Below are 24,697 nucleotides of genomic sequence, written 5' to 3'. Positions count from 1 at the left end.
GACGTCGGACTGCACGGCAAAGGCGACACACGATCCTGACGCCGCATGATGCAGACAAAACACACACACGTGTACACGATGCGTGTGAATAAAACATGGGCCTCTCTCTTTCGACTTACAACAAATGTACCTTACAATTAGTTGTATCAGTGTAAAAATAACGAGTATAAAATAAAAATAAATAAAATAAGATAAAATTAAAATTAATGTAAAACTAGAAAAGTTTTGTAAAGCAATAAAAAAATAATGATTCAAAATTAAAATGTTATCTAAGGCGATAGCTATTATTGTGTATCATCTTGGAGTTTTCTTTCCATGTACCTAATTGTTTTTTTATTAAAGCACCATAATAAATTTCGTGCTTGTGGTATATTTCCGATAATACTTCGTCGATTGCTTTTCACTACAAAACTAATCCGCGATGAGTGATAAATACTCCGCAAGATCGAAACGAGCTTTCGGAACGAAATTGAGAAAAATATGGCACTCTTCGATGTTCATGAGACTTTCCGGTCTCTTTTGATCGAAAGTTCCGTTAACATCGCGTTTTTCCCCGACGTTTTCTCGCTCCTCTTCCCGAAACAGCCGAAGGCGTGCGGGCGGCAACGAGCTTCATTAAACAAGCCGGCAACTATTGTCTACTTTTTGAAGGGAGTAACAAACGGATCGCTGGGCAAACTTGTAATCCCAACAATCAACAAGCGTATACGCCATCGCGGAAATCGCAGGAATGCTTTTTATCCGAGAGAGGGAAAAAGAAAGAATAAAAGAGACGAAATTTTCGACGAAAGATGTCGGAAATCAGGATTTGCGTAATAATTATAATGGCGCGCGATGAAACGCTCGCGGGAACGATAAGCCGCTAGGGAATGCGTTTCGAGAAAATTATATGAACAGCGAGCTATAATCCCGAGATTGTAATGCAGTAGTTCGTAGGGAGTAAAACTCCAAGTACGAGCCTTTGAAATGGAAACCATCGTGAGCTGCACGTTCCTCGTTTAAGAAGTTAAACACGCATTCCACGGTAAATTGCAATTCTCTCTCTTCGATCATGTTGAATTCGACAGCAATAAATATTTGGCCGTAAATAGCTCAATTAAGTAACAATATATTACGCGAATTTGTATAATAATAAATTATTATCGTAAAAGTATTAATAAATTTTATAAACAGGCTGCTTAAAAATATAATTTAAGAAAGACGTATTTAATACTTTAGCGATTATTACACAGAAAAAAAAGGTTTTGCTGCAACAGCAAATCTATTTGTTAAATATGGGACAACTAACATTTTTTGCTGCAAGAGCTAATTAATTTTGCAATAATAGCAAAACCTTTTGTTGCAATAGCCAAAAGTTTTGCTGAACTTTGCTATTGCAGCAAAAGCTTTTGGTATTATTGATGCAAAATTAATTAGCTCTCGCAGCAAAAAATGTTAGTTGTCCGTATAGTAGCAAATCCTTTTTTTTCCGTGTAGCAATTTTGATATAATTTAGACATTTAGAAAAACAATACTGGAGAAATATGATAGAATTAATAATAAAATTACGCATCTAACATAAATAAATGTTAATTTCTATGCTATTCTAAGCTGCATGCTTAATTATATGATAGGTACGTGCAACATTATTCAATTGTACGTAACGTTTAATCTCTCCTAAAAGCCCGCTATTAATTTTCACTGTTCACCTTTCTATATATATTATCCGTTTCTAATCAATTACACGTAGAAATTCTTATCATTCGCCATTTATATAACAAGAGAGAGAGTTTTATCTCGCTGCGATCGATAACGGAGAAAAAAGAATGTTCGATAATACATTTCCAATTCGATAACGCACGAATTGCCGTGACGCATATCAAGCCATCGTTGAATTAGTTAATTGATTATTAAATCGAATTTAAAACAGATCGTGTAAAAATAGCCACAAAAGACTGCAGAAAAACGATTCGAGAATGCTCGCGCACGTGATCTTTTTCATCAGAACCGGCGTTGTGTGCATTGTTCCGGAAATGGAAGAGCAATTCTATAATGCGCAAGTATAACTTTGCTAAAGCGCTCATAGCCAATTTACGCATTTCGACGTATCCGATATCGACGATGTCATGCGCACGGCCCGTAAACGTTGCGCCAACACTCACGTGTCGGGAAGCTCGCGATTGATCGCCTCGCATCCTGCGAAAATCGTGTTCGTCAACGAATTCATCACCGAGCGCGAGAAAAAAATATTGCTGTTTAAAACTAGAAGAGAAAAAGATGGAGAGGAGAGAAAAAGAGAAAGATACGAAACAAATCGTGCGATCATAATTGAAAAATAAGTTTATATTTTAGATTAATTAATTGCGGTAAAATTGTGCGCATGATAGTTATGAATATTTTATTATAATATATACTAATATTAATCTAATGACTGATCTAGTACACTTGGCACGTTGTTAATTTAGAATTTTCAAACGCGCGCGAATTATTATGAGACTCGAGGCTCTTGTAAGGACGGGATTTAATAGCTAATCCGTCGGTGGAAACGCGGGAAGAGAGACGATAGAATAAACTTAGAAATAAATTGGCGAGAATACCCTAAAATCGATTCACGGCCATTATTATCCCATCTGGAATTTGATTGCGAGATCGTCCCATCCTCGCGTATGTTTTTACTTTAAGGTTTCACTTGCGCGCGGATTTAGTCACCCACTCACCGACTCACCTACTCCGCAGAGGAGCTGTCTAAGAATGCCCGCGATCCATATATCAACTCGACCACTCGGATGCGACGGGTTATTTTAATAAGGCACATAGGTGCATACCTACACGGGGCTAAGCGGACTCGCTGCTTGACCTTTGTCATCCACGAGCAGAAATCTTTGCCACTCGCGCGTGCGGCTTCGTGGATTAATTTAGCCGCTCTTTAAGCTAACTGCAAAATTATCTGTGAATCGCGGAACTGTCTTGTTTTACAACGCTGTACATCCGGAAATTTTTCGAGAGTGCACTAGCATGTCGCTAGATTAATATCGATAATATAGAATTTATTTATCAAAGTATTTGAACGTTTTTCTAAGGTAAGATTCTCGTCGGGGATTTCTGAGAAATAAAACGCAACTTTAGTCTGATGTTGTCGGGCGATAAGAGACTTAAAAATATTGGCATAAGTTGAATGGCTATAAGGGGTACAATCCCCGCGATTAGACCTCACAATTGAATTTCGCCGATAAAATCGACCACTCCGACGATTGTAAGCGCCCGCGATATCTACCCACCTTGCAATGTAACTCCGTCGCGCGCTGAACAATAAAAGTACTTAAATCAGTTCGTCGAAACTTCACGGCGCAGCGCGGAGGTAAAAATTGAACGGTTATATGCATTTAGAGTACGTCCTCGGAAGAAACTTCGCCTACTTAATACGCGCATAAACTTATCTCGAATGGACTTCGTCTGTACGTCGAGCGAGAGCACTGTGCTTATTTATCCGCGCGGAAGCTTCCTTAATAAAAATTGCATTTTCACGTAGAAATATTCTCGATCGCGGAATATTTTGTGCAGCGAGTAGTAATTCGTCGACTGTTTGCATAATAAATTCGTGTCGAATCTCTAGTCTGTTAAATTAACTAAATAAATGGAGCATAATTTGTTTAAAGGTTCACGGTGGCTGAAATATCTCTCCGTTAATCGATATTAAGATATACATTCATTAAAATACCGGTACGTTGTCGGGGTCGCCGACCGTTTTGCGAACCGACGCCACACGTGTGGTCTACACACGTATACAGCACGGGAGGATTATATTGGGCTTCTGCTGGTCACCCCGTCGATTCAATAAGTGATAAATATGACCGCCACTCGGCACGTAACCTACACGTAATATCCTCTCCGCGACGCCAATACTGGTTTATATCATAATTTTCTCATCTTTTTAAGATGGCGGCGCGGATGGAATCAGGTCATAATAGGATTTTTGCTCGAGGGAAAGGATACTACTACGGATCTCTCCAAATACCGTCAATGGCTCCTGCAAAACGAGAATGAGGATGAAAGGGGGGAGGGGAGCGATAGGGGGGAGTACCAGGACTACGGAGTACCAGAGCGGATGAGAGATGAGCTTTATTAATGTCACCGAGCGAGCGTTTTGCCGAGTATAAGTAATATACGAAAGTACAGTCGTCTGTAAACAATTTTGTCATTTTTCCACGTGCGTAAAACTGAACGCGACGCGACTAAAATGAACGAGCACGTTAACGATATTAATTCCGACGAATAAAAGCCTTATTATTATTCGTGCCCTATGGAAAAAGGAAGAAATATCGCTAACAAAATCAAGATGACATGGAATAATACAATTTGAGCATATATTATACAACATGTACATTGTACATGTATTATATAACAGAAGAATATTTTTCTTTCTATTATTTTTAATATCTTATCTCTTAAAATAAAATAAACATGTGTGACATAATTTTCATCACTCCTCTCTTTTCGATTAATTTCAAACTTTTTTAGTGAACTTTGAATCATAAATAACAAAAATAATCGAGAACAACTGTGTTTGTATTTAATTATTTCTTCAATTGCTCTCCTCTCTGAAATGATAAACGCACGACGATTTAATCCGTAAATAAATTATGAGTAACCATTTGTATGTGTTATCAATTTTCTCTCTCTCTCTCTCTCTCTTTCTCTCTCTCTCTCTCTTTCTCCTAATAATTAATAATTGAATATTAAATCTGTACTTGTATCGCTTTTGTAATAATTAATTTTCGATTATTTTTGTTATACATTATTTATACAATATTTGCTTATTTATATAATATTGTTTTACTATATTACATATAATATCACCTTTATTTATTATATAATATTCTATTTTATTTTACATGTATATCTTTATATATTTTTTTTGCATTATTATAACGTTAATATTAGTTTAATTGTTTTAAAAGACATAAGAGTTAAATGTGTTGATTATTATATTATTTCTTAGGACAACTTGAGCTTACCAAACGATGCGCAGCAGCGGAGTTTTAAACTGCATTACAAACTGCGTTGAACCTGTAAAATACAAATAAATCCAAATTATATTACGTTTAAGATAATCAATATTTACAAGGAAAACTATCACACGCATCGAATTATTTGCCTTTGAGGAATATTTAGTAAAATTATTAAATAATTAAAATCACGAAATAATTTCCAAAAAAGTGTTAAACAAAACTATTATATAATATCCAAAAAAGAGGATTAACAAAATTATATAATTTTGGAGAGAGATCTCCTGCCTAAACAAAATTTTTTATAAACGTTCTTATATTCCCTCTTTTATTTAAGTTATCTAAATAAATCATCGGTGGAAGATCACCGCGTTAAATACGCAGGAATAAACGTTCAATACCACAAATATAAATCAAATAACATGATATAATATATGCATACATAATAAATTTTACTCACCCTGTGGTTGCTCCGCCGTCGCCCGATGCCTCCTAGGTCCTCCTCCTCCTCTCAGGTTAGATTAGGTCGCATTTGCACACTCACTCGCGGAAACGCGAGTTAATTATCCCGTGCGAAATTACCACGATTATCAGGCAATACGATTCTCGCACGACACTCCCGACGAATAATCCCGTTAATCGCGCGCGACGTACACTTTGAGGAAGGACAGGCGTCGCAGACGCGCATGAATAAAACGCAATCTACTCGACGCCTGTGGCGAATTGACGGAGCAGAAGATTCTCGGACGATCGGGGCGTTCTAACGGGGATACAAACGCGAAATTTATGTCACGCTTTCGACAAACACATTAATTACAAACACGCTTACTAATTGAACGCGTCGCGATGCCGCTGGGCTCGGGAATCGATCCGCTTCGTGATCACGCTTCGCGTTCCGCCAAGGGCCGAGTGCCGAGCCGAGAGTCCGAGAGAGATTCGAACGTCGACAACTTCACACCGACGCGACGGCGACGCCGCGCGAAGGCACTACGCGAGTCGAGTCGGCAGCCAGTTCGAGGCGCGAACGAACCGTTTGAAAAAACTTCGCACGATCCGCGATTTTATTACGACTACGTCACGTAGACGCGCGCGCGCCAACGACTCACACAGTTACCTTCTAGACGTACGCGGCGCGAGGGGGACGCGCAGATCATTCCGCGAGAAACGGTCGTCGGCCGGTAAGTATTCAGTCACGACTGTCACGAGACGTTGAGTTGGTTCCTTCCGCTTCTCCCCTCGCCACGATTCCCGCGGATGAACCGCGCGAGACACTCGCCGCGCGACGACGATTCGACCAGAGCCACGAAAGTCTCTGCAGCGAGTCGTCCAAATGGCGGGAATCGGGCGGGAGCTTCGTGATGGGCGAGCAACGCGACGCGAGACGGTTAGTGGAGAACGATTCATATCTTTCTGAGACTCGCGGCACTAATCGCGGCACATTTCGCGGCTAAGAACACTGCACGGGGAGCGAGTCGCTCTGCTACGTGCCGCTTCGAGCGTCGGGAGGGGAATGGAATATGGAGAATGGACAGGGCGGCGCGCGGGGGTTGCGTGACGCGGCGTACGGCGGCACACCAACGCAAAACCGAGCGCCGAGCGGCAACCGCCTCGTCATCCGCGCCCCGCGCCGCGGCCGCCCCGCTAGTAATATTTCCGTAGTGCACAACGCGGAAATAACGTTACGCTGCATATTTTGTGCCTTAGATTTCAACGGACCATCATCGGAGTAATGTTATCTCCGAATCGTCTTGTGCTTCGGTTTGGTGGACTCGTCAGCGTCGCTTCGAACGCCGACTTGGAAAGAGCTCTTATTGGATTTCAGGTAAGTATTTCCAATACTTTCAAAATCTCGCTCGCGATCGAGCGCATTAATTAATAGATGTCGAAGACGATGAATTCGCGAAGCGAAGCACACAATGTGCGACGATAGTCTCATCGAGATTAATTGGAAGAGTATGTAGCATTAATAATAAACGGTGTGCATTAAAAAAAAGTACTTTAGAAAAGAAAAGGCAAATTTTTATATGTACGATTATATTTATTGTGTATAATTCAGAGTTCACTATTAAAGTTTGATTAGAGAAGAAACGCCAGAAATATATAATTAGCTGGCATGTTTATTTATTTTAAAAATAAAAATTTATTTATTTCAAAAGAAAGAGCTGAATTTGTTTAGAAAATATATGTAATGTGATATACAGACAGAGTCCAATAATTGTACGATACTTTAATAATGTATTCTGGATTAGAGAAAATTCTAAATAAAAAAACGTGATTTTACTAAATCAAGAAAATTAAATCGTTGTGAAAGATTTATCTTATTCTCTTATGTATTAAATTCATACAAATTTTATTTCTTTTGGAATAGAAAATTGGAGAGAGAAAAACAGTAATAGTAATAAATTAATTTTCACAATTTTTTTTATAGAAACAAATAAATTTTCATTTTTAAGAAAATGTTACAATATTTTCTAAGTAAAGTAATTAAGAAAATATTATATAATTTATTTTATGTAATATTTAAACCTCGATTTAAACTTATTGTTAGCTATCATCTAATCGATAGATATCAATATCCAGTACTTAAACATGAAAAAGTAAGAGATCAGTAAGAATTTATTTATTTATTAAAAAAAAAGTGCGTAATTTCTCTTTTGAAAATATATGTAATGTGCATGATATACAGAATGTCCAATAATTGTAGAATATATTAATAATATATATTCTGGAAATAATTAATAAAGTCTAAATAAAAAAACGAGGTTTTAATGATTCAAGAAAATTAAATCGCTACGAAAAATTTATCTTACCTTTTTATAATGTATTAAACTCGCACAAATTTATTTCTTTTGAAATAGAAAATATTGGGGAGGGAAAAACAGTAATAATATAATAAATTAATTTCCGCAAATTTTTTTCCGATAAAAATAAAAATAGATATACTTTAAATTTTATGAAAAACGTCATAATCTTTTCTAAGTAAAGTAATTAACAAAAGATTAAATAATGTATTTTACATAAGATTTAAACTTAGCTATCGATATCAACTGAATACCCACAGTATTTAAACGTAAGAAAATAAAAAATCAGCTAAGCGATAAAAATTTATATCGTCTATAAAATCTATTGCTGATGATGATAGATCGATACTCATGTATCTAATCATGTACCTAAATATAATTATGGATTTAAGAGTTTAACTACGTGATATTATCCTTAATTATTTAGAACTCAGAAACTGTTGCGATAACTTTCTGAACATGATCGTTAAGATTTGCAATTAATGATTGCGAAATTTTATCGCATTTCTTGACTTAGAATTTTTTATTTTAATTGCAAAAGAATATGATGTGTGTTAAAATATTGTTGACACACAGTGGTTAGACATTTTATATATAGAATATGGATAATAATAGATGATGTATTTAATATATGTGAGCGAGAGTATAATGCATAGCGTTATCTGCGGAAGAGCGAACTCTGCGTTTTCATATGGAGTAATTGTATCCATTTTCTACCAATTTTACGGCAACGCTTGCACGGTGAAATATAATTTCCGCACAGTCGTAACAGATGTTCTATACACGTCAAGAATAAAACAATCATTTGAGATGAGATTTTCCTCGTTAGTCGGGCTATGTTTTGCCGAAACGTCAGTAGGTAAATTTGGACAAATTTGCTCGGAGCGTCGCTCCCGTAGGAAATAAGATCATTCCGCTCTCTCTCGGTGGATGGAAAACGGGGACAAGGGAAAGGGAGTAAGGAGGAGCTCCCGACGATAAATTAAATTCGCTTTTAAAGAGCACCACTTTTCCGCTGGAAACGCTCATTTGTGCTGATTGTGAGGCAGCTCGTTCACGTTCTGCGGGCGCATTCTACACACGTCGCTATGCAGTTTGCCAATAGCGATGCGGTCTCGTCTCGAAAACCGACGAAAATCAATCCGCGTCTCGATCTCACGTAACAAACGAACTGAATTAAACGAGCGAGGATCGTATTTACCACAGCCGAACGCTTTAGATATATTTTTCGTATAGTAACAAATGATATCGCGATAAGGTAACGAGATAAATTGGAGCGAATAAATTGCATAATACTTGAATAACCGCTAAAATCAACGGGGGTAACACAACGCAATTAATTTTTCCAATGTATAATTATCGGCGGTGGCTGTTACCACCTCTTTTATGAGCGTGTCGGACGCGTGTTTATCTAATTACCTCGATTGCAGCCTTATTGTATCGCTGACGGTAGGGCGAATTAAGTCAATCAACGCAATCGAAGGACTGAATGCGAATCGATAAACGCGTAATTAGGCCGTTTCTGATGACGATCGCGCACGGTAAAAAAAATACAGATTCGAGCCTACAACCAGACTAAAACGACTGGGAGGGATGTTGCTGATCATGACTCGCAGGGTGCACTGGCGGGGCAGTATAATTATCGTGTAAACCACGTCGCGAGCGCATAATGCGCTCTCGTATTATTGCCGCTCATTGTGAATTACCCGCGCGCGCGAACTCTGCCACTCTCGTGTATGCTCTTGTATGGACGATGATAATGATGCGAACAACGCGGCAAGCGGAGAAAGACGGACGGTACTGTCGGTTGGAAATAGTTTCGACGCTCGTTGAATGAATCGGGCCGCGAATCACTAAGCGAGCAATTTATGCGTCGGCGTTATCGGCCGGACGAGGGAGAAACACCTGTTCGTTAACTCATTCGACGACGGAATCGACGACGACGACGACGACGACGACGACGACGACGACGACGACGACGACGACGACGACGACGACCACGACGACCGACGACGACGACGACGACGACGACGACGACGACGACGACGACGACGACGACGACGACGACGACGACGACGACGACGACGACGACGACGACGACGACGACGACGACGACGACGACGACCGACGACGACGACGACGACGACGACGACACGACGACGACGACGACGACGACGACGACGACGACGACGACGACGACGACGACGACGACGACGCCGACGACGACGACGACGACGACGACGACCGACGACCGACGACGACGACGACGACGACGACGACGACGACGACGACGACGACGACGACGACGACGACGACGACGACGACGACGACGACGACGACGACGACGACGACGACGACGACGACGACGACGACGACGACGACGACGACGACGACGACGACGACGACGACGACGACGACGACGACGACGACGACGACGACGACGACGACGACGACGACGACGACGACGACGACGACGACGACGACGACGACGACGACGACGACGACGACGACGACGACGACGACGACGACGACGACGACGACGACGACGACGACGACGACGACGACGACGACGACGACAGTGGCGACGACGACAACGACAGAGTGTTCGCTTTCCAAGGCAAACCGCCCACGATTTACCATTCATCTGGAAATTAGTCCTGTCTGTCGTAGACACCGGGACGTCTATCGACAGACCGAATAATTCGTCCCTCTGCAATTGAGCATGGAGTGATATTTATAGCCGTGTTAGCTATGTTTATATATACAAATCTAAGGGTAGAGAAAATCATAGATCTTCTCTTTCGGATTCTCTTGAATCCGCGCGCTCGAGAATACGGGCGCCCTCCAAATAGTCCAAATATAGTCGACCAAGCAGTTAGTCACGGTTGTAAGTGTCCAAGTTAACAGCGTGGCTGCTCGACTTCGCGCATTTCGAGATTTATGCGTCTAAAGACGTACACGTGGAAGATCTACGCGTTTAGATGAGACGCTCGCGGCGAAATTTCGTGGAAACATAGTCTGAGGAATCTCTCCACGGTTCTTCTAATCTCAACGAATGCCTCATATCAAATTATGATACGTAATGCTTCGCATAATTTACGCGTTCAACTCAACGGCGAACGGCATAAGGCACCGCAAAGCCGTCTACTGTCTCTCTCTTTCTCACGGTGCCCCGAGGAGATCTCATGGTGAAATGCCGCGAGTAAATTTACTGCGCCCCATATTAGACACGAGCGTGATACAAACTTCCGGGAACAGCCCGCGAGAATTTCCAACAATTTCGTTCACGCTCACGAACGCTTGCGATCGCGCGAAACTCCTTTGCATTCTAATCAAAACGGATTAACGCGCATCCTAATCGCTTAATTGTTCATAAATAACTGCATATGAGCGATATGTCACAAAAACGGTACAAGCCCGATTTTGAAATATCATGAATGTTGGCAAAGCTCAAATGTAACTAGCACGATATGAGCATTACTTTCAAAACAATTCTATGCACACATGTTTAAAACATCCGATAGAGAGATTTATACATCTATAATAACGATTAGCTGCAGAAATTCAGTGTGTCATTCAGATTGTAGTAGGGTATCGAATATTTTACAATTATACGTATAACAGAGAGATAAAGATGGCTAAGTTTATTAAATTGCTAATAACGGGTAAAAGTAATTAATGTCTCGATTTCTGTCCAAAATATATTTTAAATACAGTTTATTTTTTCTACCAGCTTTTTTCAAAATAGAGCAGGCTTGAACTTTGAAATTTTCAACCGTGAAAAATATTGCAAATTACTTACGATTTATGACCTTTTTAAGAGAGCTAAAATAATTTTTTTCAGATACATCACGCGCGACGAAGCGTAAATGTGTACGAATAATAAATTCAATACACATTTACGAATTTACGAAGTTAATATTTATGAAATACTAAAATACATAAAATGCTCTATATATGTGTACTTGTGCAAAGATCTTAAAAATGTCGAACGTTCAAATTCACTATCATCCCACATCATTTATTTATAAATTTACGAAGTTAATATTTATAAAATATTAAAAAACATAAAATACTTTGTACCCCAAAAATGTCGGACGTTTAAATTCAGTATCATCCCGCGTATTGTTCTGTCATTTATATGTAGGTGACAATGTCCTTCAAATTGACAAAGCGATTCACATGAAATTCGCGCATCTAAACGGTTCTCTCTCTCTCTCTCTCTCTCTCTCTCTCTCTCTCTCATCGTGAATATGTGGAAATTGCCCTCTTACCTTGCAATGGGTGCAGTTGTGGATGACGGAGTACGGCTGGGCGCAATCGTAGCGCTGCAGTACCTCCTCGAATTCGCAATGCAGCCTCGCGGCCAGGGCATCAACTTGCAACAGCTTGTCCAAGACATTATTGCACTCATCGTTGCCTTCTAGCACATTCTCTAGCACGCCGAGCGGACCGCCCGGCGCCAGGGCGTTGAACACCGCGTGCTCGCAGCAGTGCCGTAGACGCAGCCGACGCAGCAGATCGGTATTCCTCGTTTTCTTATTCTTTTGACAGATGATCTTCTTGTGCGATTCCTCGAGATATAAAAGGCACTGTTCCTTCTCCTCCTTCTTTTCAGCGGTGCTATATTTATCACCATGTCGACTGCCGCTATCGCCTCCGTCCTCGACCCCCCTATTTATCTCCATATTGTAGGTCTTCATTATCCCGGAAGCGTTTTCACATGGATTCGGGCAGTACTCGGGTATTTCCCGTGCTCCACAGCTACCCTGAAGATCGGTCGGCGCTGGTCCCGCCAGATCGCAAGCCGACAGCCAGGGATTTATCATGTTCACCTCCCAAGTGTATTCGTTGTAGGGGTGCCGCTGCTCGGAATTCTCTTGATCCGACTGTTCCTGTTGTTCCTCCTTCTTCTGTTGCTGCTGCTGCTGTTGCTGGTGATGACGATGACGCTCGCTATCGGTATTGTGATCGGTATCGCTACCCTGAACGTATTGTTGCGAATGCTGGTATTGGTGCTCGATGACTGTCGACGACGAGAACAACGATGGGTCTGGCGGCGTGGCATTACCTCGGTGCGGGGGATTCTTGGCGTGCGCGAAGGTCGGGTTCTGCGCGAAAGTCGAGGCGAGGTGACCTGAGGGACTGCTCGAGCACAGGAGGGGCCACGCCAGAAGATACAACACGAACAGCAGCAGCCTGTAATAGCTTCTGCGTATACGCGGCTTGTCCCCCGTTTCTCTTGCTTTTTCTCCTTCGCTTCTTCCTTTTCTCCTAGTGATTGGCTTTTGGAACCAGGCAGTGTTATCGGTACGTCTCCTCTCGCTACATCTTTCTCCCTTTCTTTGTCCTTGCCCGTCGAACACCTCGTCCATTGTCGGGTACCCGCAACCATAGTCATCGACGCGTTCGCGATCCTTCTTCCCGTCAAACGAAGAGGATTGCGATGCCCACTGATCACTCTTGAATACACCACGATTACTCGCATCCATCTCGGTGCGGATGTAGTCCTCGCGAGGCGCGTTCTCGTTCGCGTTTTCATGTTCGTATTCGTCACGCGGACGACGCGGATTATTCGAAACACTAACACGCGCGTTGTCATCGTTTTCATCTTCCTCGTATTCGTCACGGGTCTCCTCGGACCCACCGTGGGTTCTCTTACGCTCGCAATGCGTTTGTCCTTCGTTGTCATCGTCGTCGTCACCGTCGTTTTCTTTATCGTCGTCGTCGTCTCTGTCATCGTTATAGGCAGTGTAAGCATGCACGTCGACGAAAGAAACGGCCGAGGTAGCCACATCGGGCCCGTCCTCGGAGATCGCTCCGCTCCCTCGTCTTCTTCGTGACCTTCTTCTTGCTCTTCGAGCGAATCGCGGGGCCCGTCGTCGTCGCGGCGACGAACGATCAGCGCGAAGAATGCGTGTCCGTGCGCGCAACGCGTCGCTATCATTATCATCCTCGTCCTCGTGATCGTCCTCTTGGCGATCACGTGTGCGCGCGCGCACCTCGCCGCGCGAAGCGGAATCGCGAGAGATGCGAAAGGCAGTGGCAGTTCCGGCTTTTTCGTCAGGTCCGTGCCCGGCCTCGCAGTGTCGGGCTTCGTGATGGTGTTGCGCGGCGGATACGCTACCGTCGTCGACGACGCGATCGCGAATCGACTTGGGGAACGGCCTGGACGACGCGTACGAACGACACGCGGCGCGGTCAGACCGTACGCACTCCACGAACGAGATCGATGACAACGACGACGACGACGATAACCAAAGCTGCTGCTCCTTCTCCTCCTTCTGTTCCCTTCTCTTCCCCTTTCTCCATTTTTTCGACGTAGGTGGTCCCGTGAGTTCGAACGGGTCGAGCCGCATGGGCGCGACGGGATAATCGGGGACGCTAACGTCCCCGACGTCCTGCCGTCGTCGTCGCGCTCCTCCTCGTCGACGTTCCTCGGCGCGCACGTTCGTAGCCGTACGACGCGACGTGCTTCGCCTTCCTCCAGCAAAACCGACCGATCTTCTCGCTGCCGCTGCCTCCTTTTCCTCGGTATCGCGCACGCCGGTTGATGACAAAAAAGATGACTCGTGATGGACTCGTTGCGTAGATGATCCGTGTCGCAGCCGGGCTGCTGCAGGAGGCCCCGCATCGCTGCCACCAAATCTGAGGCCCGCCTCTCGGCACGCGCTCTGTTCCCCGACACTCGACTCTTCGTGCTCCCGGAACGCCGTACGCGGAGCGACCCGTGACGCTGCTGCTGCGGCTGCTGCTGCTGCTACAGCTGCTACCGTTATTTCCGGTACGTCTGCTGTGACACGACGCCAGCAACGCTGCGCAACGTGACCGTTCAGGCGATTCCGCTTCCGAATGTTTCCTCGAAGATATATCGGAGATATTCTTCCGCCACTCGATAACTCGCGCCAGATTTTCCTCACTCTCCCTCTCCACTGTGCAGCGATACACGTCAACGCCTTCCTGGACGGGTGATCGAACCTCGACGTATCTTCGCTCTCGACCGGAACGCTCTTCCCTCGTTTCCGTTTCTCTTCTCGTTCGCGTCCCTCGTCGTCGCGATGACGGGCAAACTCGCGCCACGATAACCCGCGTCGTCGTCCACCCCGTCGCTCTGTCGGCGAGCGACCACTCGCCGGGGTGTCCCCGCTGTTCGATGATGTCAGCCCCGCTCGTGCGTATCCCGGACCAGTCGCCCAGGTGCCTGCCTGAGCGGTCCGGGTTGGCGGGGCCCTTAGAAGTTCCCCTGGACCAGCGTACCACGGCCGACCGAGACGGCGGCGACTGCAATAGTCGCGGCTGCTGCGGTGGTTGCGGCGACGACGGCAATACCGGCAAGGAGCTCTCTCGACGGCGACAGCAACAACGGCAACGCAACGCGTTCGTAATAATCCACCACCTCCGCTTTCGTTTCTTCCTCCTGCCGCGCCACCTGCACCTCTTGCACCACCTCGTGTCTCTCGTCGGCCTGGCGGTGCCTTCTCTCCCTGATGCTGCTGCTGCTGCTGCTGCTGCTGGTGCTGTTGCTGTCCCCGCTGTACCAGGTGTTGTGCACCACTTCCGAGTGAGCGCGACGACGCCGGCGGCGGCGGCAGTTCTCGACGCGCGCGACGACGTTGCGTGTATCGAGGACAACCTGATGCGAAAGCACCTGAACAACACCCGCTTCGTCGTCGTCGTAGTCCCCCTGCCGAGGCTCGCGAGCTCCCAGTGCGGGGCACCGAGGTTCATGCTGCATCCTGAACGCCCGGCTACGTACCCTCCTCCTCCTCCTTCTCTTTCTCCTCTTCCTCCTTCTCCTTGCACCCTTTGCTGCTGCCTGTCGTTGCCGATGATCACGGCCGGTGGTGGCACGACAATACGCACCACCACGACGATAACGACGACGACGACGACGACGACGACGGCGGCGATAGCGGTGACGATGACGCGGACGACAGCGGCAATCTGTTCAGAAATCGCCGCACCCGAGATCTCATGGACGCATCCCGAGGTCACTGCGTGTCGGTAACCGATCAACCAACTCGACCCGAACGTCACTAATACAGAGATACAAAGAAGGCGCACTCACTCAAATCGCGTCGGAATCGCGACGACGGGAGATGAACACACGGCGATTCGAACTCGACACAGCAACATTGATGTCACAGTGATTCTTCAGCGGTGGTTCCTGGGCGAGAGAGGGAGAAAGAGTGAAGGTTATGGCGTTTCACCACTCAAACCACACCATCGCCACCGCCACTCTCGCGTTCGCCTATACCCAGAAGACGGGATGACCAAATTAATTACGCGTACAGAGGATTCACGCGCAAAACCGGAGGGCGCACTTTTTCTCTCTCTCTCTCTTTTTCTCTCACGGTTCTCGATTACGTTTCCGAAGGAGGGCGAGAAAGACGACGGTGACGAAATATCACGGCGATGACGATGAGTATGGGCAGACACCAGCGGGTATCTCGCGGTCGCGACGAAGAAGGAACGTACGAAGGGGCATTATTAGGATTAGGACATCGTCGTCATAGCGAGGATTGCCGCGACGCTGGAGGTACGCGCTGGAGGCCGCTCCGTGCTGGCGGTGGTGCTCGGGACCCTGCTGCTGCTGCTGCTGCTGCTGCTGGCACCACCGTCGTCGCATCGGCGCATTGTCACCCCCGTGTGTGCAGCCTTGTCGCGGCGCTCCTCTGCGCCCGACGATTCCACTCTCGGATCTCGGCGATGGACGGCGGCACGCGCCACCGAAGAATAACGCTTCGCTCGGACGGATCCTCGTCGAAAAGCTCGTAACGTGGTGACGACGATGATGATAAAATTGGAATTAACATCCACTCGTCGCGTTGCGGGAAAAATTCTTCTTGTTCTCGGTGAACTGTGGGATCTATCCTATGCTCTGCTCACGACGTTGTCTTTATCAATTCTATTTTTCCGATAGGTTCTCTTTAGAGTATCGTTACCTATTTAGGAGATTATCTCGTTTTTCTTTTCTTTTTCTCGCATCTCTTTAACGCGCTTGTAATACCAATATGCACACGTGCGACAATCTAGCACATGCACGGGGAAGGGAAAGGCGATGTTCTATGTATGTACGCGTAAGCACGTTCCTCCTCATCAGCGCGATCGTTGTCGGGATTACTGATCTATATTGGTAATTGATACATTTGTTATATAACATTTGCCTTTCTCTCTCTTTCTCTGGGATGCAATACCATTGCTTCGCGCGCGGGGGGCCCCAATCCTCCGTTAGCTATTTATTCTTCACTCCACTCGCTTGATGCGCTTCGACGATCGTAATCCACGATCGCAAATATCGGGTACGTCGATCGCGGACGGACGTTCGCAAGGGGAGGAGGCGAGGGAATGAAGATGAGAGAAAAGAGACGGGTAGGGGGTGTTGTTCGCGCGACACGAACGACGGCTTCGAAAGGGTTACGGCGAATCCACTCTGTTCGCGCCCCCCCGAACGGGGGAGGGTTAGACCCGCGGCGGGTGCGTCGGGTTGCGCGGCGACACGACGCGGATCCGATGTATCCGGATTGTTACACCGAGGTGGAAGTAGGTGTGCTCTCCCCTTTATATCTCTATCTCGGCTCTAAAGGACGGCGAAGGCGACGGAGGTGGCGGAGACGGCGGTGACGGTAACGGCGGCGACGGCGACGACGGTCGTACGTCGGAACGGGCCCGGCGACGTAGGAAGGGACGACAGGGAGCACAGTGGGCGAACGCACCAGACTCTTTAATAGTAGGACACACACACACACACAACATGTACACACCACTCTTCGCTCGCTCGTTCGCTCGCTTGCCCGCTCGCGCGGTCGAGCGCGCGCGCGCGCGTTTTGACACGACGTACGAAGAAGAAGAGGAAAGAAGAAACACCGCGGAAGCGCGATCCGCGCCGACACCAGGCACTGCGCGCTAGCTCGTTATCGGCTAGCTCCTGTACTACACGGACGTACCCGAGGATCCCTCTTGGAGAGACTCGTCGCAAAACTTCGGGGGAGAGCGCCCTCTCTCTCGCGCGGATCGTGTCCCTCCGTGTCGCGCTGTTTAGCGCGCGCGCGCATCACGCACCCTTTCGCCGTCCACCCCTTCCATCACGCTCCCTTCTCCGTTCTTTCGCCAACCCCCGACAACCCCCGGTACCCACTCTTTGTGTCCTCTACTCTGCCTCCCGTTCTCCATCCGCGTCTCTTTCCTGCCTGTCTATCCGCTTTGGCTACCTTCTCCCTCTCGCGCTGCGCGCTCATCCTTCTCTTTCTCTCTCTCTTTCTCTCTCTCTCTCTCTCTCTCTCTCTCTCTCTCTTTCTCTCTCTCTCTTTCTCTCTCCCTTCGAAACCCCATCGACCCCTTCTATCGAGAACTTGCATCCGCTCTCTCTTTCTCTTTCCCTATCACCCACCCTTGTCCCCGCGGGAAGAGATTTGTAGGGCGGATTCTTTCTCCTCGCGGAAGTTGCGCCACCTGCGTCCTCGTTCTTGCGCCCCGTGGCAACGCGATTCCCTTTTCTCGACGGGAGCACCGACAACGTTAATGGGACACGTTGTCCAACGAACGTACGATCTCCCGATCTTCATGATCGTCGTCGCAATATGCAGCATCCAATGTATCTGGATTTCTGTGTCTCGTGTCCGTGAATGTTAATGACGACAACGTGATGGGCGTCATCGAGCGCAAGCCGCCATCTTCGTTCTCGCGCCGCTCCCCGTCCGGGGACGGCGGCTTCGAGCGTTTCCATCCCCCCATGCGATCGTTCCCCTTCGCGTCCCCATACCCTGCATCCCTCATCAACCCTTCGTCCATACAGCCGCGATCCTTCTCGCTCATCCCCTTTGCTCGCCTCTTCCTCATCTTCCTTCGCCCCCTTCTCTCTTCTTTCTCCTACGATCTCCGTCTCTCTCACACCTCGAGCCGCATAAACCATTCCTCTCCCTTCCTGTCCATGTCGCTCCCTCCCCTCTGTTTTCTTCTTTCAGCCACCGCCTACCCCTGACGCATACGGCGCTACACACACGGTTTCCGACTTTGCTACCTTCCCTGTTCGTTTTCTCTGATCCCCGAGTTTCATCCCCGCGGAGAGCTCTCCGCCAGCCTACTCCGTTTTCTTCTCTCTAACTTCCTCGTCATCCCTCCTCCTTCTCATCCTTCTTCTTCTCGTCGCCGCTACCCTGCTGGTTCGCTTACCACCCGCCCCTCCACCCTTCTCAATACCGACGAACGAGGCGCTCGCCGAAAAAAAGAGAGAAGCGAAGCCGGCCCAAGTACGATCCTCGGCTCTCTTGCGCGCGTGGCGCAGTATGGATTTGTGCTCGTTCCGAGATTCGAGCGACCATCCGAACGACCCGAATATATCGACGGTGGCGGCAGCGGCGGCGGCGGCCACGGCCGCGCGCCGCGGCGCGCGTTATATACGCTTCGACTTCGATCGGCGTCGAGGTCGAGAGGCCGAGCCGAACCCGAGAGGGCGAGAAAGAAAGGGAGGAACAGAGAGAGGAAGAGAGAGAGAGAGAGAGAGAGAGAGAGAGAGAGAGGGAGGGAGATGGAGAAAGAGAGCCCGCGAGAGATCGGACCGCGCACGGTCTGAGCTGACTTCGCAATCGTCTGGTCTCGGCTTCTGATTATGAGGAGCGATGGATGCACCATCATTCTTCGTGGGGCTCTCGAACAGTAGAGACCACTCTCTTATTCTAGGAAACGCTAGACTCGAGAAGATTCTTGCCGAGATAGTGCGTATACACAATAACGCTTATCGGTGAAAGAACATCGCCGATTCAACGATTCTAAACTGAAATTCGCGGTTTATAAAGAAATTCACGATACTTAACTGTTATAGAATTAAAGGGAAAAAATACAGAAAGAAAGAGAGAGATTAAAATAAAGTAGTAGCTATTAGAGCAAGAATGGTTAATTCCCCATATGTATATTTTACATGTACATCTCATTATAATTATATATTTTTTATAATATAGGATAGCCACGTGGAGAAAAGAAGTATGATAATAATAATATTAAAATGAAAAAGAAGATATTCTCAAAATAGCAGAAGTATTCTCCTTTCTATTAATAGTATTATGGAAGTTTTATTTATAAAGCGCTTTGTGTAACTTCTAACAATTTTTCAGGCTTGTAGTTTTCTTGTTACTTCACGCGTAAAATGATGTGTGATAAGTACCTTGCTCATCATATATCGGCGTAATTTTTTTTACAAACATCCATTATTTAATTCGTCTTTTTTTCTTCGTCACTCTTTTATGAAGAACGTATATTTTTTCAACTAGACTATCTCATCATATAAAATATATTATAATTTTTATTTACGATCGTGTATCTGTTGAAGAATTCAATTAAAACTAATTTTGAAGCTTGATACAATTCGACCAATATATCTTAAAAGTCAATATGATATTCGTAATGTCATTTGTAATCACTATTTAACTAAAGAACACTTAGATGAAATTTGTCTTGAGACATAGTCTAAGTTCTATTTCCCGTGAGGGAAATTTAATAATCAATTCTTGAGAGAGCATTGTACGTATTCGTATTAATAGTCTTTAAATCATGTATGCACAGAGTATTGAATTAGAAGTAATTGCATATTGTTTAAATGTTATCCGGAGATATTTTTGAGAGCATGATTTTCACTCACGTGAAAAGTTTGTCTTGTGATTTAAAAATAGATTTTTGACATTTTTTCTCTCCGATCCAAAGAAATATTTAATAATCCCCATTATGTTATTTTAGTTTCCTGATGTAATATTACATGACAATCTTTTTGTAATGGATATTTATCCATATGTAAAACGAATTTACGGAAATTATTAAATTAATTTAGTATTATTACTTTTTTCCAATTTTTTAATATTTTACAAGCATTGAAATTATCTAATTTTATTAAATAAGTAAGATTAAGTCATAAACTTTTTAATTTATTAAAATCTTGATACACAACACTTGATTTACTAAAATTACACAGTTTTACTTTTCTCAGATAAAAATATTAGAAAAAGCAATAACAATGAATTAATTTAATAATAAATATATTTATTATTAAAATAGATATAAATATTCTTTAATTATAGATTAAATAATAATTCCTTTTAACACAAATGCTAAATCAACCGCAAACTTTTATTTTAAAAAATAATAATAATTATAGTTTTTGTTGAAAATATATTATTATTATTAATACATTGTATAATTTAATATTACACATTTATACATGTATCAATCAAATTGCGTATTTATTGAATTATAATACAAGTTATAATATTTCCATTTAAAATAATGTTCTCAATTGAATGAAATTATCGTTTTAGATAACGTTAACGAATCTGTAAAATCGAACGTAAAATTTGCGATAATAGTCCGTTCATTAAAATGTAAGGGACGGAATATATTCAGCGGTATAGGTATTTTACGATATTTCTGAGACACTGTGGAAAATGTTATTGTTATTGTGTTTACTAGCAGCGAGACGGTTGGCACGCGGTGACAGTATTTGTTTTTTCGTAGAGTACGCGCCGTACGCCGCGTCGTAAACCGCGCCACGTTTGTATATAGAAAGATCACCGTGCTATCATTCCCCCATTCCCCTCCAGACACTCGAAGCGACAGGTAGCAGAGCGAATTGCTCCGTGTGAGGTGTTACTGTGCTGCGAAATGTGTCGCGATAAGTATCACGACGATACCATAGCTATTAGAAAGATGAATCGTTCTCTATTAATTGTCGGATTATCCGTCTATACGCTACTGATTGACTTACTACTTGCGAACGTACCGAAATGCTATATAGTCGTTCGTCGCAAAGCGGGTCTTTCGCGTGGTTTATCCATAAAGATTGGAGCGAGGAGAAAATCAGAGCACTAGATTAACGTTCCGGTTTAACGTCGCGATTTAACGACGATTTATCTAACAATGATTATTTCTTGAAGGATAATTAAACTTGAATGCATCGCGCTTTTGCATCAAAAGCGCGGAATAATACGCGAATCGACGAATTGCGCGATTTGTATGATGGAATGCGCGGATCAAGTGATTTAAGTAACGGAATGCAGTGATGTGTTGACCGTTTAATTGCACTTGTATCTCGTGGAATTTATGCGCTCGAATTGTGTAGCAAGCGTGTCTCGAGTGGATTTTCAGATGATTCGTTCAATTCAGTTGGTTACTGAATCGACTCACGTTGTATCTGCGCGGAGTCGATATGAATATTGTTGATGCTCGAATCTCTCGATGAATTCATACTTTTGTTAGATAATGGAAGAATGCCATAATACATCGCTTTATTTCGGGAGTGTTTAATAAGGCATCGCATCATTTTACTAATTTTATTTGTTACTACCAATTTTTAGCTGTAAGAAATATATTTTTTACTTGCGACAATTAATTCGCTCTCAATTGCGTTACCGTGCGTGAGTGCTGAGTCGTGATCGAGTGTGCAGCGAAGGAACTTGGATGATGAGGAAAAGGAGGCATCAGGTTTATTGGCAGGGCATCGTATCGATGAGTATTTTTTCCATTAACTTAAGATGAAGTAATAGATCTATGAATATATGATGATTATATATAACATTTCACAGATTTATTGCCTTGAAATGGATGGGCTAGAACAAATTATTGTAAATGTTTAACCCTGGAATAAATGTAATCGCTCGTCGATTTATTGTGCACATAAAAATGCACGAAGTTCATAGGAAAGAACTTATAATTAGAACTTATAAAAGAACTTATCGATGCATTATTGCCGGATCACTTACTTGCATATTTTAATGTTACTTGCATAATAATTACAAGGGGCACAAACAGTTTGAAATGTACACAAATTTGCTTCTATAAAAGACAAGTAAAAAATATAATTCTTATAGCTAGGATATGATTGGTGAAAAATGAAATTAGTAATACCGGTGATTTTCGCAAAAAAAGATTATGTTCAAATCTGATAAAAATAATATCTTTTTTTACATTTTTTGCCAAGCTGCACTATGCACAGACAAAACTTTTAAGAATTAAAATTAATAGAATATCATGAGGATAATGAGGATATAACATATTAATTCTAATATTAATATATTGTAATTGATTACATTTTTTTTAGTTCAGTGCTTCGATAAATAGTGCAAAATAAAAAAAGAAAGAAATAAAATAAAACTGTAAATAAGTAAACTGTTGAATATTTTTGAAATATAACATTTTTATTTAATTTTATTTCCTTCATGATATTTATTGTATAGATAAAAATCGGAGTAAAATATTTATTCTACTGCAGTATACACTTACAAAATAAATAATTATATTATCTATAGAGTAGAGAAAAAGTATTTAATTTTGAAGTATTTAAATATGTTAGTTAATTTTTTCTTCCTTTTTCCCCCCAAATATCGTTTAAATATAGTTTAATTTTGTAAGGGGCTTGCGTCTCTATTTTTCATCAGGGTTAAATATTATATAAATTGGTGCAAATGAAAGAAATATAGAAATATTTTTAATATGTTTAATTTAGAAACACTTATAAAAAAAGAAAATAATATTTTAGCATTACGCAATACATCTTAAATAATTGAATAAGAAGTTCAATGCGCGTAACAATTATTTAATCGAATCGTTTATTTATATATGTTTCAGAAAATAAGGAAAGAAGCGTTATTGTATCGAGGGAATCCAAGCTGACGAACAGAGATAGCTTGAGAGGGGAAGGAAGCCTAGGAGAGGCGTCGGGCGCCGGCGGAACAACTTTGCGGTAAATATTATTTTTAATTTTGTGTAAAAATAATCTTTTTTCCTGTTTATTCTTGCCATTTCATTTCACTATAATTCAGAAATAATAATTACAAATGTAAAAGTAATTTTAAATTGTTTTTTAAAAGTTTATTTTTGTAAAGATCTTTTTCGGAGAATGAATAATTATTTATATAAATATCTAATTGAATAATGAATAGAAATTTCGATGCGCGTAAAAATAATATTTTGAAATATTGGTTTTCTTGAATGCTATTTTAATATGAATTTTATATTTGTATGTTACAGAATCTACGTAGCTACGTGGTAGATACAGATCCGCTGCTGCGCATCGGGGTCGGTGAGTGATGAATTCACTTATTTATTGAGGTAACGGATGTGTGGCAACTTATTAAATATATATATATATATATATATATATATATATAATACCATATATCTAGATGTATGTATGTAATTTTATAATAATATAAAGATGTTGCAGATTAGTAGGTAAAGCATTCCATATATGTATATATATTCGTTGCCTCAAAATAGATAAGTTAGAAGCAGATTAAGATAAGTTTAATCCTAGATCCTCTTTATATTGCATTTATTGATAAATTTAGTGTGCATATGCGCAATGTACTCGTATGCACACATTATATACAGATATAGATTTTTTGAAAAATTGGGATGACCATGAGATAATACCATGACATAATAGAATTTTACTTATTAATAATTATATTAATTAATAATATTACTTTGCCAATATTAGTATCAATATTAGTATCAAATATATTAAAATTTATTAGATTTTAGTTTTATTATACGTATAAATTATATATTTTTTTACAAATACTAACTTACTTAAAATTATTCATGGTATTATATATCTCGTAATTATAGCAAAGAGAAAGAATAAAATATTTGTATATTTTTATATATAGATACAATAAGGAAAATAAAAATGTATAATAAAATTAAAAAATGAGTAAAAAATAATTGAAGTAAATAATATTGTTATAATATTAAAAAATAATTGTTACAATGTAATAAACATTGTATTATTTTTATCTATCTCTTTTTCCCAAATATTTATTTAGGATTAAACTTTATACAAGTTAGTGCAAAGAAGTAATATATATGTATAGATATTGCTTTTTAAAAGATTTTTTAATTGGCATTATGATTATATATGTATAT

At 42.7% G+C, this 24,697-nt stretch overlaps 1 protein-coding gene across 1 annotated transcript in view; it reads right to left on the bottom strand.

Moving 5' to 3' along the window:
- Positions 1 to 14,145, bottom strand: part of Mid1 (calcium-permeable channel component Mid1) — an 85,810-nt gene extending 71,665 nt beyond the window's left edge. Inside the window, exon 1 of the mRNA XM_071791913.1 lies at positions 12,061 to 14,145. Within this exon, the coding sequence (XP_071648014.1) occupies positions 12,061 to 14,145 (2,085 nt within the window). The remainder of the gene's footprint in view (positions 1 to 12,060) is intronic.
- Positions 14,146 to 24,697: the final 10,552 nt, after the last annotated feature.

The sequence above is a fragment of the Temnothorax longispinosus genome, chromosome 10, assembly GCF_030848805.1.
Source record: "Temnothorax longispinosus isolate EJ_2023e chromosome 10, Tlon_JGU_v1, whole genome shotgun sequence".
Classification (NCBI taxonomy): domain Eukaryota; kingdom Metazoa; phylum Arthropoda; class Insecta; order Hymenoptera; family Formicidae; genus Temnothorax; species Temnothorax longispinosus.
Note: the sequence above shows the minus strand (reverse complement) of the source record. Positions and strands in the feature narration are given on the sequence as shown.